Source organism: Cebidichthys violaceus, unplaced genomic scaffold (assembly GCF_023349555.1).
Source record: "Cebidichthys violaceus isolate CVI_PGR_0920_01 unplaced genomic scaffold, fCebVio1.0.p SCAF_4, whole genome shotgun sequence".
NCBI lineage: Eukaryota > Metazoa > Chordata > Actinopteri > Perciformes > Stichaeidae > Cebidichthys > Cebidichthys violaceus.
Window position 1 is genome coordinate 17344410 of NW_027176594.1, and position 18859 is coordinate 17363268.

Genomic DNA, 18859 nt, shown 5'->3' on the forward strand with positions numbered 1-18859 from the left:
AGACCGTAAAAATACATCAATAAAACTCCATCAGTCTATTTTGGTCCCTGCCAACAACAACAAAAAGTTCACCATTAATAATCTATTGTTCAGTATTCAGTGTTTTGTCAGACAGTTCAATATGACTTATTGTCAAGATCTATTGGAGCTTGTTCAAGTTCCTCAAACTGTGAAATTGTTTTGTATCATATACCGCCAACATTGCAAGTTTCATTAGGCTCATCCTCTTTGTTATTTTTAAAGCTTTGGCCTTTCCACCGTGTTTTAACCCACACATCCATGTTGTCCACAGTCCACGCGTTTCAGGACTCTGCTTCAGACTCAAACACACGGATGCAGTAGAGTTGTTCCGATACAGATACCAGAATCGAAAATGGACCATTAAGATATCACGGTATCATATCATTTATCAACTCCTTTACGCTACACAGGAACAACCACACGCGACACTCGCTATGTGATCCGTTAGCATGATGTGCTCGTTAGTGGTGCAACGGATCATAAAACTCACGGTACGGATCGTATCACCAATCGGATCAGCACAAAAGAAGGGAGAAAAAAAAGAAAAAAAAAAAAAAGAGCAAATCAGAGCTTTCAGAGATCCCTGATCACGTTTTTTTGCCACCAATATTAATTGCCGATCATTGATTATCCATATTAGCAGATACGGATCTCTTTGTTGCATGATTATAGCAGCGTTTAATGATGTATCATAAGCTGCTTAGAGCTAGTGTAAACGGGTCATAATTCATCTCTAGCATATATTTATGTTGCTGTGAAAACATCTCCTTCAAACAACTGGATTTATTCACGTTTATCATGTGTGCATGATTATCATCATCGACAATGGCCCGTTACACCACTAGTGCTCCTATGTAATCTTGTACAGTTTTGTTGGTGAAACACTTGTTTTCACAGCAATACAAAATAGATATTAGAGAGGTAATTGTGACTCATTTCAACTTTTTTTTGTTTTTAAAGACACGGGTTGCGACTCGGTATCAGCCAATACACAAGTTTGGGTATCGGAAAGCAAAAATGGTATAAAATCATCTCTAGAATGAACCAGTGTAAAGTGGCAATATGCAAGTTAGATTATAATAAAAAGGTAAAAAAAAAGAAAGAAGGCAGACAGCACAGCGTGGGAGAGAGCGATGGGGCAGTGTTTGCCATGTTAGCCCTCACTCTGAGAATGAATGACACAAATAGGTTACTTCAGGCTGCAGTAGTTTTCCTCATCTCTGTGTACACATAAATATGCAGCTACGCCTGGCACAGTCTGATGGTGGTGTATCCAGGGCTTTTTGTTGTCCGAGGGTGGAGATGTGTGGCACAGAGAGACGTCTATAACAAGACAGCAATAACCTGACAGTGACCAAATTTAGTTTATATGAACTGAAATAATCCAAAAACTGTACATCGAAGGAGGACATTACTTAAATTAGCATGGAGGGGGAACATTGGTCGCATACAAAACTATCAACTCTAAAGGGCCCTGACACACTAGGCTGACAGTCGGCCATTGATGAGCGCCTGTCGCCCCTATTTTTGTGGAGTCCCGCTCCGGTGGCACTAGTCAGCCCTTGTTTTGTGGCGTTTCTGCTGATTCGGCACATTGAATGGCTGTAGAGCCTGTCAGTGAGAGAAATCCCTCGGATTGACTGTTCATCTTAAGCAAATCAGTGCATGAGAAGAAGAACGGAAGTGAGGAAGGCACACACCATGATGTATACAGCGCACCGTTCATTCCTGTGAAAGTTGCTCAGTGGCCCATAACAGTCTGGTCATATGGTTTCTCTTTTCTGTATGAAGAATACAGACTACCGCCACCAGCTGGTATGGAGAGTTATTTTCCTCTCACGTAGGCACAGAACGTACATGCTAGTTGGACGTTGGCCGTGGCCTTTGCTTTTGTGTTTTGGCCCAGACACGGGCGATGTGAGGCAACGCTGCTAGTTCTTTCATTTGTCAGTTTGCCGTGTTTGGGCCTTTATTCACATTTTCATGAAACGGAAAAAGCCCCAAGTACAGCTATATTGAGAGACAGGTGGGAAATCCTGCCCTTATTGTGATTAAGTGAAGCGTGGAGGCGGATGGTGTGGCACACCGGCGCCGTCCGAGCAACTTGATCCTCATCTCTATGATTAAAACCACAGCATCCCTCACGTCCTCCGACTGTCTCTCTCCCACACTGACACTGAAAACAGATGCAATTTAAGTGGCAGTGAACGTCAGCCCGTGTGTGTGTGTGTATGTGTTTGCGTGTTCGTACAGTAGACATGCTGAGTGGTCTACCAGACACACACACACATACACACACACACACACACACACACACGGTGGTGGTCAGTCTGACTGCAGAAACAGTAGCAGGAGAACAGTGAGGGGGAGGACAGTGTGATCCTTAATGTCTAACCTGGCTTCCTGATTCTTTTGGGTTTAAAAAAAAAAGCCACCACTGAAAACTGAAAAGCCTTTTGTTCCTTCAAAAAAGGCACAAACTAGTTACGTTAAATGTAGTTAGATTCATTCATTATAAGAGCATTCCAGTTAGTTTTGGTTTTCATTTCGAGTTTCCTCTAGTTTCACTTTTCATTGCTCTACTGAAGTTAAAGGCTACAGTCTTTACTTGCATTCTTGCCCACATAAATGCATTACCATGCTTCAGTTGTTCTATATTTGTCAAAGACTTCTGATACATAAACATTAAAAACACATAACAATATACATGAGCATTGTTATTGATTTGGTATAATGGTCTCTGTTGGTTTGGTATTACATTGTATAACTATCAACACTGCATGTTATTCTTTGCTCAGGGTCCCTGGAATCCTCTCACAGACTCCTCAGGGTCCCCAAACAAACAATGACAAATACTGAGTACTGCACTGGTGAGGGACCGCTACAGGAAGTGTGTGTGTGTGTGTGTGTGTGTGTGTGTGTGTGTCACAAGTTGAGAAAAGATAGAGAAAAAAAAAAAATACACCAAACTTGAGACGCACCGGCGGAGTCGTCTGTCAGCTGTCTGGACTAGATCCGGGGGTGAGTGAGGGAGAGGAAGGACGAGAGAGAAATGACAGAGAGATGAGGGACATCCTGTTCAAGAAAGAAAAGAGCAAAAGACTGAAGAGGAAAGTACAGGATACAGAGTCAGAGACACTGCAGTGGGGTAGAGAGTTCAGCCAGTGAAAGGAAGAGGGCCAGGCAGGATGCAGTTAAGTGCAAGTGAAAAGAAATCACATTTTTAGACCAATTACCTGTCTTTTCACATGTTCCAAATTAAATTTTTTATGACTAAAGTTTTTGCCTCTCCTCATAATTCTGAGAGGTTGTGAGAGATATAATGCTCTTGGCCTACGAAAAGAAAAAAGGTGATATTTCTTCTCCATATTGTGCAGGAAAATCCTTCTGAAGCACTTGGAAAGTTTAATGTATTCTGCATATTGAAGACCACCTCCTTTCCAGTCACAGGCTGTTACGCAACAGCGAGGTGTTCAGTCTTTCCATTTTCCTTCTCAGAAGCACGCTGATGCCACCAAGTTCAAAAGTAATCGGAAAAGCAGATAAAACGAAGTGCTGACTGAAAACAACCAAAGTCCAAAGAAGTTGTACTGTACAATGCCATCTAGAGAAAAGCCATATCCATAGGCTATATTGTGATGTAGTAAATAAGTAACCATATACATAATAATCCCTGTGTGTTGCGCGGTAAAATGCAGGTCATGAGTGGAGAACAGTAAAGCTGAGTTATGAGACTGGCAGCGCCCTGCGAGATTTCATTACCGAGTCACAGTCTCTCCTCAGATGCCAAATTCTTCCTACAACACAGCGCTGTGTCGAGATACACAGACGGTGCCTGAAAATGCTACGCCAGCTGGAATTTGTCATTTTTAAAAACGGGTAATGTTTCAAAACAAATCATTACGGCCCGATCAGATATCGAGTTGCATCCATCTTGAGTTAATAGAGGGTTGACCAGCTGCACACAGCTGACACATCTCCAGAGCAACGCTCCTGTGTGTCTGCAACGCTGTGGTCGGAAAATCCACAAGTCAACTAAAAGCAAATGTATCAATGAAACAAAAGGGTAGAATTCAACCCATCAGAGACCCAGGGGTCCCCCCCCACTGCATGAAATGTGAGCACAGAGGAGAAACTGAGACGACCACAAACTGTGCAGAGCTCTGTGTTCCCTTTTAACCCGCATTATGGAATTACATCCCCGTAAATCAGTATCAGCAATGCCAAAATCCAAAACAAAAACACATACCAAGAGCTTCATTTCATAGGGCAGTTTGAAGATGAACAGGGTAAGGAGAGGGGGGGGGGGGGGGCACTTGGATTCAGAGGCTGCAATAATAAATAAATAATAAAGAGCAGTGGGTTGAGGTTATCTTACTGAGACTCTGGTGTTAACTCCGCCATCACAGTGTCCAGACAGCTGCGATGGGTCAACCAGCACTGCTGAAGCACAAGGTGATCTTAACTACTCTCTGCAATCTCTCTGAGATTCAGAGAGTCTCACAACAAAAGGTGCCCTAACCATAAACAAACATAAGCATCCTCTCATTTATCATCCACATTCCCTGAACTCGATAGTGTGTCGTATGCAGTAGCATTCAGCAGTTAAGCAATTGAGACAAAACAAAAAAAGTGCTAGACTTGGCAGGATGATCTTATCAGTTTCCACAAGAAATCTTTGTTTCCAAAAGGTCTCACCCCACACGCAGAGGTGTACATTTCCACAGAAGTGCACTTGCATAACTAAACAAAACTGATTCAGACTAAAAAGGGACAATATAAAAGTTTCACCATCCTGCTATTGTCCAATTTAGAAACAGTGGGTTTTGCTTATCTTGAGGGAAGTGAAGATATCTGAAAAATAAAATACATGAACTTGTTTGGGAGTAACACACAAGCAGAGAGAATATTTTTTATGTTTCCACTACAAAGTAGGCCCAATGTGCAACATCATTTTGTGTGGTCTGCTGCATCTGAAAACCGTTAACCCTTGTATTTTCCTTTCAGATATACTGATAACAGAAAGGATAAATACAGCTGCAAGACAAAGTGAATATAAATGCTTCCATATGATGAAAAGAGCCACATGAACACTGAATGAGTGTATAGAACCTGTGCTGTGTGTGTGTGTGTGTGGTCAATTGAAGTATATGCTAGTGATGCAGACTAAACAGAGCGGGAGGAAGTTTGGGTACAGAGCTCTGTACTGAACTACAAAACCTAACCACAACACAGTGACCCCAAACGCTGGAGGCAGGAACGAGCAGCCACACACACACACACACACACACACACACACACACACACACACACACACACACACACACACACACACACACACACACACACACACACACACACACACACACACACACACACACACACACACACACCTTCTCCTCCTTGACAACTGTGCACACAGACTAATCTATAACACCCAATATTTACACTGGAGGACAACAGTATTCACAGCCAGACGACTCAACGGAGTCATTCACTGCAAATGAAACAACGGTCATTAACTAGCCTTATTTCTCATGCCGCAGACCACGCATGTTTACACAGAGGCATGCATCCCATAAACTAAGACCAGTTTAGATGCCCAGGGCAACAGATTTAAGCATAGACTACCATCCTTCAGGGTTTTTAACATTTAAATGGAGCCTGTTACGATCGGAAAAAGTGCATATCTTCTTCCTTGTGCACTAGGGCTGCACAATATAATGCGTCAGCATCATCGCCATGTGCGCATGCTTATAGTCACATCAGAGGACGAGTGATGTCAGCAAAATTGCTGCTTAATACAAAAGCATAGCACCAACAGTTTTCATTTTCCCATATTAGTGCACTGTTTCCCATTCATTACCAACAGTCCGGTAGATCCGACCATAAAGAGCCGCTGGGATGCTATCGCTGTGAAAAAATCTGTCCACAGACAGACACACAGCTGGTAAAGTACTCTTAACCTCTTCTGTGGTAGGTCTGTAGGTGTCCACATTAGGACCACATGTTGCCATGATGAGACACACACACGATGAAAACAATACCAAGTAGTATAGGATTTTATTTGTCCAGTAACCTGGAGCACTGTCATTTTGAGAGTTGTTTGAGTGACCGTAAAAGGTCCTCTAACTTGGTGCAGTTTTGGAGACAAAAGGGTATTTAATAGCCAATGTTTTGTATATGAAAATACAAAAAACTAGAGACCATCTGGGATCAAACCAGAAATAACACCAAATCAGACCAGGGGCGTAAAGTGGGTTGGCCATTGGCCCCTTCCCCACTTCCTACCCCATACTCCCGGCGCCCTTGCTCAGACAACAACCATCTTCAAATTTAGCTGTCATTTTGATCTCAACTACAAACCTGTAACCCAATCTGTGTGCAGGGCATAGACGGAGAATAAGAGAGGACTTAAACCAGAGAGAAAAAAATGTTACCAGAGGAGACATGATAAATGAGAAGAGTAAGAACATGAGATGAGCTGATGGAAGGAGGGATGACGACAGCAGCAGCCTCATTTGGGCAGCTCTCTTGCCTTGGCTGATCAAACGTAAAATGTTTGAGCTGAATAACATAAACACAGTAAAGTACACACACACACACACACACACACACACACACACACACACACACACACACACACACGAAAACATCTATTCCCTCACACATGTCTAAAGCCGAGGAGTAACACATTGTGCTTCACTGCATGTTCAGAAATCACAGTGACAAACTCAGAAAACAACAAAGAGTCGAGTCAACGAGGAAGTGTCTTGTTTCTAGAAAGAGCAAAAGAGGTAAGCAGTATGGAAATGAACATGTCGGCTTGAACACGTCATACTTTAGTGCAGTGATTTTCCCTCCATATTTCTCAATGTATGTCGAATAGCAGTAGGCTGGATAAATCTGGGGTAAAGCTCGGTATTTTAGAGGCTATTTGAGCAGGAATAAAGAATTCTGAGCAGTGCCTATTAATTGCCTCATAGTTGGGTCAAACTGAACTTTCTGCCGGACTCGGGGCATTGCTTGTTCCTAAATTAAGCTGGTGCCAGGGATACATAAAACAAGAGAGCAACACCACGAACACGTCACAGTATGAGTCACGTCCATTGTGTGTGGATGAATCATAATCCCCAACTCTGGTCCACATTTCAACTGTCAAAACTCTAATAAATTACACCACCAGCACATGCATAGTCCAAGTCCCGCTACTACCAGTGGCTCACAATGTGTTGATTAAATGTGACGATCTATGTAAATAAGCTTTCATTAAAATCATACAGGGAGGCCAGCAAGGCTGGCAAGCAGAAATAATATGACCAACTTAATCCATTGGAGGTGAGGATGAAGAAGTGAGTCAGAGACGAGCAGTGAGACCGATTTTAAATACAAAGGAATATGTAGAACAGAAAAAACGATTTCAAAAAAGAATTGTATTTTATTTCCTCTTATGTCAGGCTGCTTTACTTGATCAATTGAGATTTTCTCTCATCAAACATTTATTATTTAACATAATTAACAATTGTTCCTAAACTCTGTGTGGGAAACTCTTGTTGGTTTCTCACCATCACCGTGGTTCACTCTCTATGCATCATTCATTCCTTATATTCTAGGAAGCCGACAGGCCTAATTTAGCTCAACATCGCATGCTGACAGTACATCAGCCATGTACACCAGTGTCTGTGTGCATGTGAAATTGTGTGTTTGTCTTCTGTTTTGGGAACACACAACATTACGCTTACACACAACATTACTCACACATGTGTGTGTGTGTGTCTCTCTCTCTCTCTCTCCACACCCACACACACACACACACACACACACACAGAAATGTACATGTGGGCTTCCTTGCTTTCCTGTGTCCCGCACTCACACTCAACAGGAAGAATTCTGAGATGATTCTTCCAGTCGTTCGCTGCATGCCAACTGGAGGCTTGTGCAGCCAAGTGGCCATATTTGAAAGGGGGTGAGAGATGGATTCGTCCCCTTGTACGTCTCATGTCATTCACTTTGAGAAACTCCAGATTCCATGCAGTGAAGGCAAGCAAGAGAAAACACCCCGTTCCTGCTTGAATTCAGTAAATCACACACCAACTTTCACTGCGCAGGAGGCAGAGAGGGAACTACACCAATGGTCAGTTCCCTGCAGTGTTAGGAATAACAGCTCTCGAAATTCAACATTGCTTGCTTTTACTAGCTTGGCAGCAAGCTCTGTGGGGACACGACGACACACCGCCTACAAGCAGACTCAAGCTAGGATGTTTTTTTATTAATTTAAGCATTAAAGAGCAGCTGTCCCAGATAAATGTTCCAGACACAAGGAGGAGCTCCAAAAAAAAATGCCGTTATGAGAAGTTAGAAGGTGGCATTTGAAGGCAGTGTGGGATGACTAAACTGGGGATAAATTCGGTCAGAATCCTGCAGTGCGTGTGTGTGTGAGACCACCCTACGCAAGTTCTAATCCACTGCCTTGACCTGAGGGGATCCCAGTGAGGGTGGCAAACTAAAACAGCGGCACACTTTAAATTCAGCTGACTCATATCTAGGAAAAGCTTCACTTCAGTGGAGGAGAAATTTAAAGAACAGAGCAAGTCCAATTTCATATCATAGTGAAAAACACAGCAAGATTTAAAAAAAAAAAGACTGGTGCTGAGCTTCAGTTTGCATCAGCAGGACCAATAATTCAGTATTTCATTTTTGTAAATAATACAATACTTGTATACAATACAATACTTCGCTGCACCTGAGACAAATTGGGAATGAAGTGCAGTTTGCACTTGTGACTGAAATAGCAATATGCAAATAAATAAAGCAAGAGTGTCTGCAGCGTTAACTTGCCCCAGCTGGATATTGATAAAAGCTTGATTAGTGACAGCCCAGTGATTAGCCTTGGCAGTGTTTCTGCAAAGACCTGTAGCCACATGAAGAAAACCTGCAATGTTGGAGGTTAAGCCTTCAGAAATGTACTAAAGAAGTACTAAGGAGGTAGTAAAATGATTATTTTTTAAAATTCATTATTATGTAACAGAATTCTAATTAAGACGACAAACAAAGACCCTGTTTTACTTTGATTGGCTCACGCTGAGAGAAAATATATGGTGGCCGACAGGGATGAAGACTGGGAAACGGCAACAATGAGGCTTGCTGACTATAAACACCTTTTGCCAATAATTTATATTGCTAATCAAATAAACTGTTCCACGAGCACAAACCCCAAACCCTGACAAACACAATTATGAAGCACAACAATAGTTAAATCTCTTAACTTCCTTAGATCCAAGCTTTTGGTTTAGCAAATTCTAATTCTCTCTGACAGAGAGAAAAAAAAAGCATGCAAACTATAAAAGAGACCGCAGAGCAGACGGAGTAAATTGGGCTTCGGCTGGAATGCAATGTTCGATCTAAATGCACATGGTCTAAGACACACATATACATACATATATATCTCAAGTGTGGCCACAACTAAACATATATTAACAGTTAAAATGAATCCAAAAGTCTAAACGTAGACTTCGCATCACTGACAGTTGGTCATTCACAGCCATATGAACCCGAATGTGTGGCTCTCTCCGCGCACGCACGCGCACGCACACGCACACACACACACACACACACACACACACACACACACACACACACACACACACACACACTTTCCCTTATCCTTTCTCTCTTGCAAGGGACAGACAGAGGATGTGTCTATAATCGGGAAAGACTCACATTTCCTCTCTGAGGTTTCACATTCCTGGGATTCCGTCTGAAGACCACTGCAGCCCATTTAAAACCATTCCCCATATGGAGGGAGGGAAGAAGAAAAAAAAAAAAGGGACCCTGGGCAGGCAAGCAGGGTAGGTTTTTGAGCTTTGAGAGCTCATTTCTCTTCACAGTACTACTCTGCGTTTTTGGGTCAATGAACCTGTTCCCCACCATTCACATGATGACCATCAAAAAGAAAACCATGATGACTGTCACCTGTCGTTATTTCTATGCTGGGGGAATTAAGTTGTTCTGCACTGCTTCGAGTCTTAAAAGAATAGCAGTGATCCATCACGAAATACAGATAAATGGCCTCTTCAAAATGAGACAATAGGTTCTCACGTCTCTCTTTCAGTTGGACCTCCTGAACACGTTCGGATTCATCATTTGATGAGGCTGGGGGCGGCTGGAAATCTGGCCCCTGCTTAAATCTATTCATGCAAGTTCAAACCCAAAATGCCACCTCGCTCCTGTAAGACCACAGCTCCCCAGAGCTTCAGCATGCGTCTCGTTACAAAATGCATATACTGCAAATAATGTGTGTACCACATAGTATGGTATGGTAGTATCTCTCTTCTGTGCTATTCCTTTATAAGGAGCACGTTGTCTAAATACATACACGCTATTGGGAATGGGATGTGAGATAAGATGTCGGCTTTTTTTAAAACCATTGTAATTTGTGATTCCCCATTCACTGAAGCCACACACGGTAGGTTCCTACCTCCTGAAATGTTATCGGAACATGACTACACAAAAGAGGACCAGTCCTAATAATTAATGATTAGATGTAGTTCTGTTTCAATGACGATACAGATAAATAACCATATACAATTACATTGAACGACTATATGGATAGATGGACTTTATCAACAGACTTACTGATATTTAGCTTATTTCACCTAAGCTAACTTTTGAGAGAAACCCATTAGCAAAGATGCCAAGTAACGTCAACGTTAGCCAGCTAGGTAAATGCAACATAATGAGCGTTGTCACAGCTAATGTTTGCTAACGAGCACATTGACTGTATTTTAAGGCTGCTTAGTAGGTGAACGAGTTATATTATGGTAAACAAAAATAAGTATTTAAATGCGATTAAAAAGATTAACACAGAGATATAATACGAGATGATCGTTTTTATACCACACAAGACACATGTCCAGTGGTACTATCAGCAGATGTTAGCCTGGTTGGCTAGCATGCTAACGTCTCTCGAGGAGGGGGGTTTACGTTTGCTTACCTGTCAACCGCAGCTTCACTGGGCCATTCCTCCTAACTCCTTGGCTAGACATTCCCCTTTGTGTTCCAGCTTGATGCAAATTCACAAAAAGCGTCTAGATCATGTGTCAGCGTGTGGGTTTTGAAAAGGTATCTCCCAAAACAGTCCCTCTGCTAGCTCGGGGTAGCTTGTAGTATCACCATAACAATTCACACTGACCGTGTATGCAACATAATGGTATCATCGTCGCTGGAATATCATTCTTACGGGAGCCTCTTTTTAATTTAAAAAAAATGGCCAATAACTAATCCTAAATACGTCCCCTAATGCTGTTCACGCCGCGAGCCAAACGGTAATGATACGAATCAACTGGACGGGTTGCCCTCCATCCAGACAGACGTCTGTTCAGACTGAAGTTAGTCGTGATGATGGTGAAGACTGAGCTACTGCACAATAAGGGAGGCAATAAAAGCACATCCGGTGCAACCTTTCAAAATAAAAGCATTTTCAAACTTATGTGCAAAATGTTCTTAATACCCACTACAATAAATGTGAATTATTAATCATGAATATAATATTACAACATCCATTAACATAATACGACCACCATTTGCGTATTTCTTACCTGGTTACAAATTATTTTACGATCACCAAATTGTTTTACTTTGAACTAAAAATAGTCTTTATCCTGCCTTAATCTGGACAGTTTGACACGGTTTATGTAGACATGAACGTGCTAGACAGTTCCTGCGAATAGTTAGAATATGCATATAGTTGATATCAATAGACTATCCACTCTAGATTACTGCTTCTCAGTAGTAGTTGAATCAGTTATGACTATAGGGGACTCATTTATCCATTGTAAAAGAGAACTATGACAGACAGAATTTTGTCGATTGTACATATCTTACCAAGCAAATGTAAATGTTATGTCATGCAAATAAAATATCATAAGGACAGTTTACACTTAGGGTCTGCCACATTAAACATAAAGCATAACACAATTTTTCCTGAAGGTAGATGCAGGTCTACAGTGAGGAAAGTTACTTTGACATAAGTCGCCGAGTCTCGTTCTGCTCCTTCCCTATATATGAACCATAATGGCCATATAGTGTAATGCTTTCGAACGCATTAAAACATAGATTTCATTGATAAAATAGTGTACAATGTACTATATACACATCAGGGCACTAACAACGTTTAGGCTCACAAGTATAACAAATAACCACAGTGTCACCTAGTGGTGACATGGACACAGAATCAACTCCAATTCCCTATTTCTCATAAGAATTCATTCTTAACACCTCACTTCCCTCACATCTTTTAAGCAAATACATTAGGCGCATGACCCTGTGCATAGGCTGTTTATTTCTGAAACATCCATAAAGAAAAGTAACTTGTGCATGAGTAACATCTATTTACAAATATTTCTTTGAAACAGGGTGATTTAGTCTTTGTACTGTCACGTACAAGGATGAAATGTCTAAAAACAATTTACAAAAAATATCAACAAGGTACAAAGAGACGACTGGGAATGTTAAAACTGGAAAGTGCTTTGGTCCTCGGGGATCTGGAAAGTATAGCCGGCTTCAGTAGCTACAGGAACCACAGACTCATCATCTTCATTCTGAAACAGAGGCGGGACGGGAGGAGAGAAGCATTACAGGATTTACCAAGTATTAGCATGTTTTAACAATCATTTGATGGATTAAAATAGATTCTGTGGACCAGGACCAGTCAAGAAAGGGTCTATTGTGAGTAGTATTAAAGACAGCTCATGTAAGCAACAGAAGCCTTTGGACAGTGATTTCACCAGAAAAAACAAAAAAAACACCAGATAAACATTAAAATGAGCATTATATCGAGGAATCAGAAACTTGCAGTAACCAGCAAACATCTAGCTTAGGCTACTATATCGTTGCATCACATGCCACATTTATTCTTTGGCAACAGTAAGTAGCGAGGAGTAACCACACAAGTAACAACTGCCGCCCTGACAGATTTGCCATGACCGTTGTCATTTAATCTGTGACGCATGCACGCATGAACGAAATCAACATCCGCCTCCTGTTCACTTTCGATCTATGTGAACAGCAGGGCCAAAAAAAAACGTTCACTTCCAGTGGTGACGCAAATTCACATCTTCGCATTCACGAATATTGCCTCGGCAGGCGATATTATAATTGACAATGTAGTCACACTTCCTCTGCCGGTCTAAATTCTTTCCATGTTTGTGTTGAAGGGAGTGGTTGGCATCCCAGTTGTAGCAAACTATCCAATCGTACTGAGCGATGTTCCTCGACAAAGTCTTGGCAAATTCTGCACATTTTGCAAAACGCGACGATTTCTGCTTGGCTAGTGCGTAGTCTGTTAACTAGTAACACTTACCTCTTCAGAGAAGAACTGGTCTATGATTTTAAGAGAGGACTTGTAGACAGCTTCGTTGTTATGGGACTGAAGCGCCTCAATCTTGTCCAAACCGCCCAACTCCTCAATCATTAGGCAGAGTTTTTCACTCTCACCAGTTTTGAATGCCATCTGTGGAGAAAGAAAGAAAAACAACCTGTAAGACTAATAGTTCCCTCCCCGAGAGATGAACCTGTGAGCGTTAATCTGTGACTGTCAAGAATCCATCTGCATTATTCAGACGATAATGTGACTGAGATTAAATTCTGCTAATCTTCCTGTTTCTTAATCTCAGAGAGCCACAGTTTTAATCTCCGTTTCCTCTGGACCTAAAAGAAATATCTGCTGGCAGAAGAATATGTAAGAGTACTTTTAAAAGCATACTTCTCTTAAATGATCTTCTTTCTTGCAGTTCTAGGCAGTAGTCTACCATCTACTCTTACTCTTTGCGCGTCTGAATGGTTTGAATTTTAGTGCATTTTCCTTCACTTGCCAAAACCTCAATGCACACACAATCTTTAGACGTTATCATCAAGTTTCTCATCTCTTGGCTTACATGAAGAACGAACTACTGAATAAGTTGGATCCGAAATGTGTCTTCATTAACATCTCATCATATCAGACCTAGATTTGTTTTTATTGTAGTGATTTGGTGTGCTTTGACATTACAGTTTTCTAAAAATATGCTTTGGAGTAGTTTACTGTAGTTTAGTGCCTTACGACTGAATTGACAATGATCTTATAACGTTGACAAAAAATAAGCAAAAGTAAGCGACTCCAATGCAAACACAGCAACAGGTTCTTGACAACATACCTGTAACATATTGTAGATTGCACCCAGGATGACCACGATGATTTTGCCGTCTTTGGCAGTCAGCAGGTTGAGCAGCGGCTCCAGCACATTGCACCGGACCAGGAAGGACACTTGCTCCATCGTTCCACCGCTGATGTAATTGGTGACAGCCCACACGGCCTCCTTCTGAGTCTTATAGTCTCCCTAAACAGAGAAGACGTCTGATGTTAAACTAGTAGAGACACTGAAGATATACTTAATGACCCTTCATGAATAAACCTGAAATATTATAGATTAGTTGCTTTACAAAATGAGTTTATAAAATAAGAAAACCATGCATAATCTGCAGCAGGTCGGAAAGAAGAGTTGGGGAAACTGGGACTGTGCTGCTAAGGTAATATCAAACTAGAGAATACATTTACACTATGGTGCTGCACTGTGGCTGTCCATTGTTATTATGAATTAATGAATCTCATTTGGACTATTGTAACCAGCTATATGTTCAGTCTGCTCTTGTGTTCCGACCTTTTGGAGGATCTCCACCAGCATGGGTACTAGGCCAGCATTGACAACCTCCTGGATCTGGGTGTCTTTGCCTGCAGTGATATTGGACACTGTCCAAGCTGCTTCCTTCTGGATGTTGGGCTTAGGGTGACACAGCAGGCTGGGGAACATCGCCAGAGCACCTGCATCCAGGACGCACTGTGTCTGCTCGTCTGTCCCGGTCACAATGTTGCCAAGTGACCGCAGGACCGGAGGCTGGGGGGTGAAGGAGAGCAAGTCAGTTATCTGTAGTGTTCACGATTTAGGAATAATATATATAGGAGGAACGACGGTGATGACGATGAATGTGATGAGATACCTAAATCCTGTGTGTTAATGTCCCAATTCAGCACCATATGTCTGAAGCCGCTAACAATGCATGCAAGAGCAGACTAAGCTTGATTTTCAATTACAATGGTCCACATCGCACATCTGCACCAAAGACTTCAGCTTTTGTAACAGTAATCTGTTCTGAACTCAGCCAACACACCACAGGAGTGAACATGTGTAAGAGAAGTACTGAAAATAGAAGTTCTCAAAAAATATGACCCAGACAGAAAGTTGTTTTCTTCAACTTTAAGGTATAGGAAAAATACACAGGAGGATGTACGCAAAAAAGGACGTCAGTGTGGGCTGTGACAAACTTCTTGAAGAGCGATGGTATTTGTGACCATAAAACGAGCACTCTTGGATCCAATGGAACAAGCAAATATGTTGAGATATGTTGAGTGCTCTGTTGAGTCAGAAATCAGACTCAACAGAGCAGCTACTTCTGATGGATGAAGGTAATTTCCGCGGACACACATACCACAATGGAGAGCTCCCCCCAGGATAGCAGCTGGACCAGGCGGGGCACCAGGCCGGCCTGCACCACCACCTCTATCCTCTCATTGGAGCCGTCGGTCAGGTAGGACACGGCCCAACAGGTGTCGGCCAGAATCTCCCTGTCGTCGAGGTGCAGGAGGCGCACCAGGGCTGGGAGCAGCTGCTGCACCGCCATCAAAGGAGGGGCCGGGTTCTTGTTGCGACACAGGTTGGACAGCGTCCAGGTGACATTGCGCAGGTAGCCCGGCTAGGAAGGTGGATTAAGAACCAAGTGTCATTTCACGACGTCAAAGTGTCATAACATGACAGCTGTTAGAGTCACAGATACTGGGAATACTCAGGTTTATTCAAGGACTTCTGTAAAGAGAGCCGTCGCCAAACTAGGGCAAGGCGATTATTCAATATGATCATTTATAGTCTTTCAAAGGAATCATTTTGTGATTAAATCATATCAAGATATCGTGATACACAATTACTTTGTATAAATTGATAAACAAGCACATACTAACTGAAAATAATCGGTAAATATAAATCTCAATCTTGCCATTTTTACAACCAGTGTGAACAGCAGTCCGTGTCAACTGGTCCTAAACAGTGTGGGTGTGCATACACACGTCTCTTAAAACCAGCAGTGCAATCATTTTGACAGAAACTCACGGGAAACACAGACAGGTCAGGGGTTGACATCAAGGCGAGGAGTGGATGGAGAACACCGTGTTTTAACACTAGGTCTCTGTAGTTGGATCCATCACCTATATGTGTGTGTGTGTGGGGGGGGGGGGGGGACAGTCGGGTTATTACTACAATAGACAATAGGGAGTTGAGCATTTCAGAGGTTGTTCTACAACTACCAGAACATGCAAGGACTGTTTTTCATCATATGTTTTAATACAGTTACTGACTCAGAAAACAACCAATGCTGCTACTCTGGTAGACCATTGGCCATTGGTTCCTTCCTATCCTGCGTGAATCACCTTTGAACTCACTTTGTCGAAACAAAACATTTAAGATTTTAGCACACAAATTACATGAATTGAAAACCCCTCAATATTAAAGCCTGTGGAGACCAACAACACTTCCAGACAAAACAAAGGAAGCATAATTGCACACAATAACAAAAACAAATGCTCACATCACATCCATCCAGACACATAAACTGAACAGCATAATGGAGCATCAGAAGTAAAACAAGTGACTCAAACCCAAAGAGATGTATAATGTCGTCAGCCTACCTGCGATGTTACCCAGGGCCCAAATGGCCTGCTCGCTGATGTGCGGGTGGGGGGATGCCACCAGACTGATGAAGGCTGGGATGGCCCCACCGTCCACTACGGCAGTGGTCTGGTCTGTGGTACCTGAGGCGATGTTGGTCAGGGCCCAAGCTGCCTCAAATTGGATGGGGGGGCATTCAGATAGAGCCAGAAAACTAACAAACCTCGGGATGAGGCTGGCAGCAATGAAGCTGTCAATCGGTGGATCCTTTTCTCTGGAGAGGACTCTCCTGTGCCAGGACAAAAAAAAAAAAAAGAAGGTGGGGAGTTAACAAAGGGAAAGTTTTAGCATTGTTTAAATGTCAGAGTAATGACTAGGGCGGGGTGATCATGTTTAACAAGTTTGGGAACATATTGATTTTCAACTCAATAACAACAAGCAAGTCCACAGAAGAACATGCTTGAAACCTGGTGTTATGGACACCATTGTCATAATACATAGGATAGATAGTGTTGCAGTTGAGGATTGAGCAATACAGGATTGCATGAAATGCAATTGCAGCCCTTTTTTCTTTAGCATGTCAAAACTGGTCGGCCGAGGTCCTTTAAAATGATTTTACCTGGCTGCCTGCGTGGCCTGCAGCTGATGTTCTAGACTCTGGCTTTTTACTCCTCCTACAATCTCCTCCAAAGACCAGTACTGAGGAGGCTGGGGAAACAGGGAAAGAAGCAGGTTAGCTATCTGCCCAGTACACCCGGGTTATAAATAACCCCAAAGATGCACTGGGACATGCTTGGTATGTGTTTAGGTCAGGGTTACAGGATCAGGACAATGCAGTTAGTTCAATCATAAACAAACAAAAAAGAAAAAGAAAACATGTTGACCTAAGACTTGCTGGTTGTTGAGACTAGTTGGTGCTAAATGAGGGAAAAGGCTTCACACTGTTATCATTAGGTAGATAACAGAGCGGTCCTAGTTTGATCAGCCTTTAAGGTTCAAATTGACTAGACTTATTCTCCGGGGGTATCGTTAGGTATGGAGGCTGTTGTAGCTCATTCGTGGGCAACTAAATTATACAATCATATGTAAGTCATGGAAAACACATGGAAACCAGTTGTATTTATTTCTGGTGCGTCCTGTTTACTCTTCCAAGCCAAATCCAGTGACTCAGAGATGACACAGAGGAGCTGCTGTCTATCTGCTGTCTGTCTACCTGCTGTTGTCTACTACCTGTGCGTTGGGGTCGTTCTCTTGGAGAGGAGAGGTCGGCTCGTCCAGGAGGCTCTGGACGTTTCTCCTCTTCAGGATCTGATCATCCTTCTTTGCTTTTCGTAGCTCCACATTGACTTCAGCTCTTCTCCGTCTGAGCTCCTGAAGAAGTCAAACCCCATACAATCAGAAGACGCCTTTTATAACGATTAGCTATCGCTATCGTACGTGATTAATGTTATACTGTTTATGTTATGCCGTTACTTGCAGAACTTACGTTGACATCTTTCCCTTTGTTTTTGAACTGGGTGAGACGAGCTCCGTTGTCGTTGCAGGCTGACATTACTGACCGTTGATCAAGACAATCGATTCCAGTTGAATTGCTGAAGACGCTCCCTGTTTAAAGATAATGATTTAAAAGAAACCAACGGTCGTACCAACGGCTGCTTTTACTACCTTCTCTGTTAGCTAGCTAGCCGGTGAATTAGCTAACGCTAGCAGTTAACCCCGGCCGCTTGTCTTGAGGCCAAGCCGGTTATCTACACCATGTTATATAACACCATGTGGCAGATATTTAGATATTCACAAGAGTAGCGACAATACGCTCAAAGTATAAGCAATAACCTAAACTCTTAACGTAACTATAACTTACATGTGGCCAACAGCGTGTGCGACGTACTTACCTTAGGGTTCTCGTAATTTTTTTTTATTACCAACGTGACGTCATTTATATACCACCTTGTTTTCCTGTGTTTTGATTGGTCAGTCGGGTACAAGCACCGCCCATAGTAAAAAAATGCTTCAAACAACAAAGACGTTGTCAAAGGCAACCGCGAGCATTGGTATCGCGAGATAAAACTACCACATCTTCGTGTGTT

General features: G+C 42.3%; 2 protein-coding genes across 3 annotated transcripts in view; both read right to left on the bottom strand.

Annotated features, from left to right (window-relative positions):
• The window catches only part of LOC137884803 (E3 ubiquitin-protein ligase SMURF2-like), a 53953-nt gene extending 42562 nt beyond the window's left edge, over window positions 1-11391 (bottom strand). Inside the window, exon 1 of the mRNA XM_068726822.1 lies at window positions 11015-11391. Within this exon, the coding sequence (XP_068582923.1) occupies window positions 11015-11066 (52 nt within the window). The 5' untranslated portion in view covers window positions 11067-11391. The remainder of the gene's footprint in view (window positions 1-11014) is intronic.
• A 950-nt stretch (window positions 11392-12341) lies between these two features.
• Window positions 12342-18688, bottom strand: LOC137885260 (importin subunit alpha-1-like). 2 transcript variants are annotated; one of them, XM_068727447.1, is made up of 11 exons: window positions 18665-18688; window positions 18259-18377; window positions 18003-18143; window positions 17392-17480; window positions 16793-17061; window positions 16218-16312; window positions 15544-15807; window positions 14718-14951; window positions 14214-14396; window positions 13382-13531; window positions 12342-12620 (listed from the first exon to the last, which is right to left on the bottom strand). In XM_068727447.1, the coding sequence occupies exons 2-11, from the start codon at window positions 18322-18324 to the stop codon at window positions 12531-12533; spliced, it is 1581 nt and encodes a 526-aa protein (XP_068583548.1). In that variant the 5' UTR covers window positions 18325-18377; window positions 18665-18688; the 3' UTR covers window positions 12342-12530. The 2 variants fall into 2 exon arrangements, with proteins under 2 accessions (XP_068583548.1, XP_068583549.1); XM_068727448.1 differs by lacking the exon at window positions 18665-18688 and adding an exon at window positions 18634-18653.
• Between the last annotated feature and the right edge of the window lie 171 nt (window positions 18689-18859).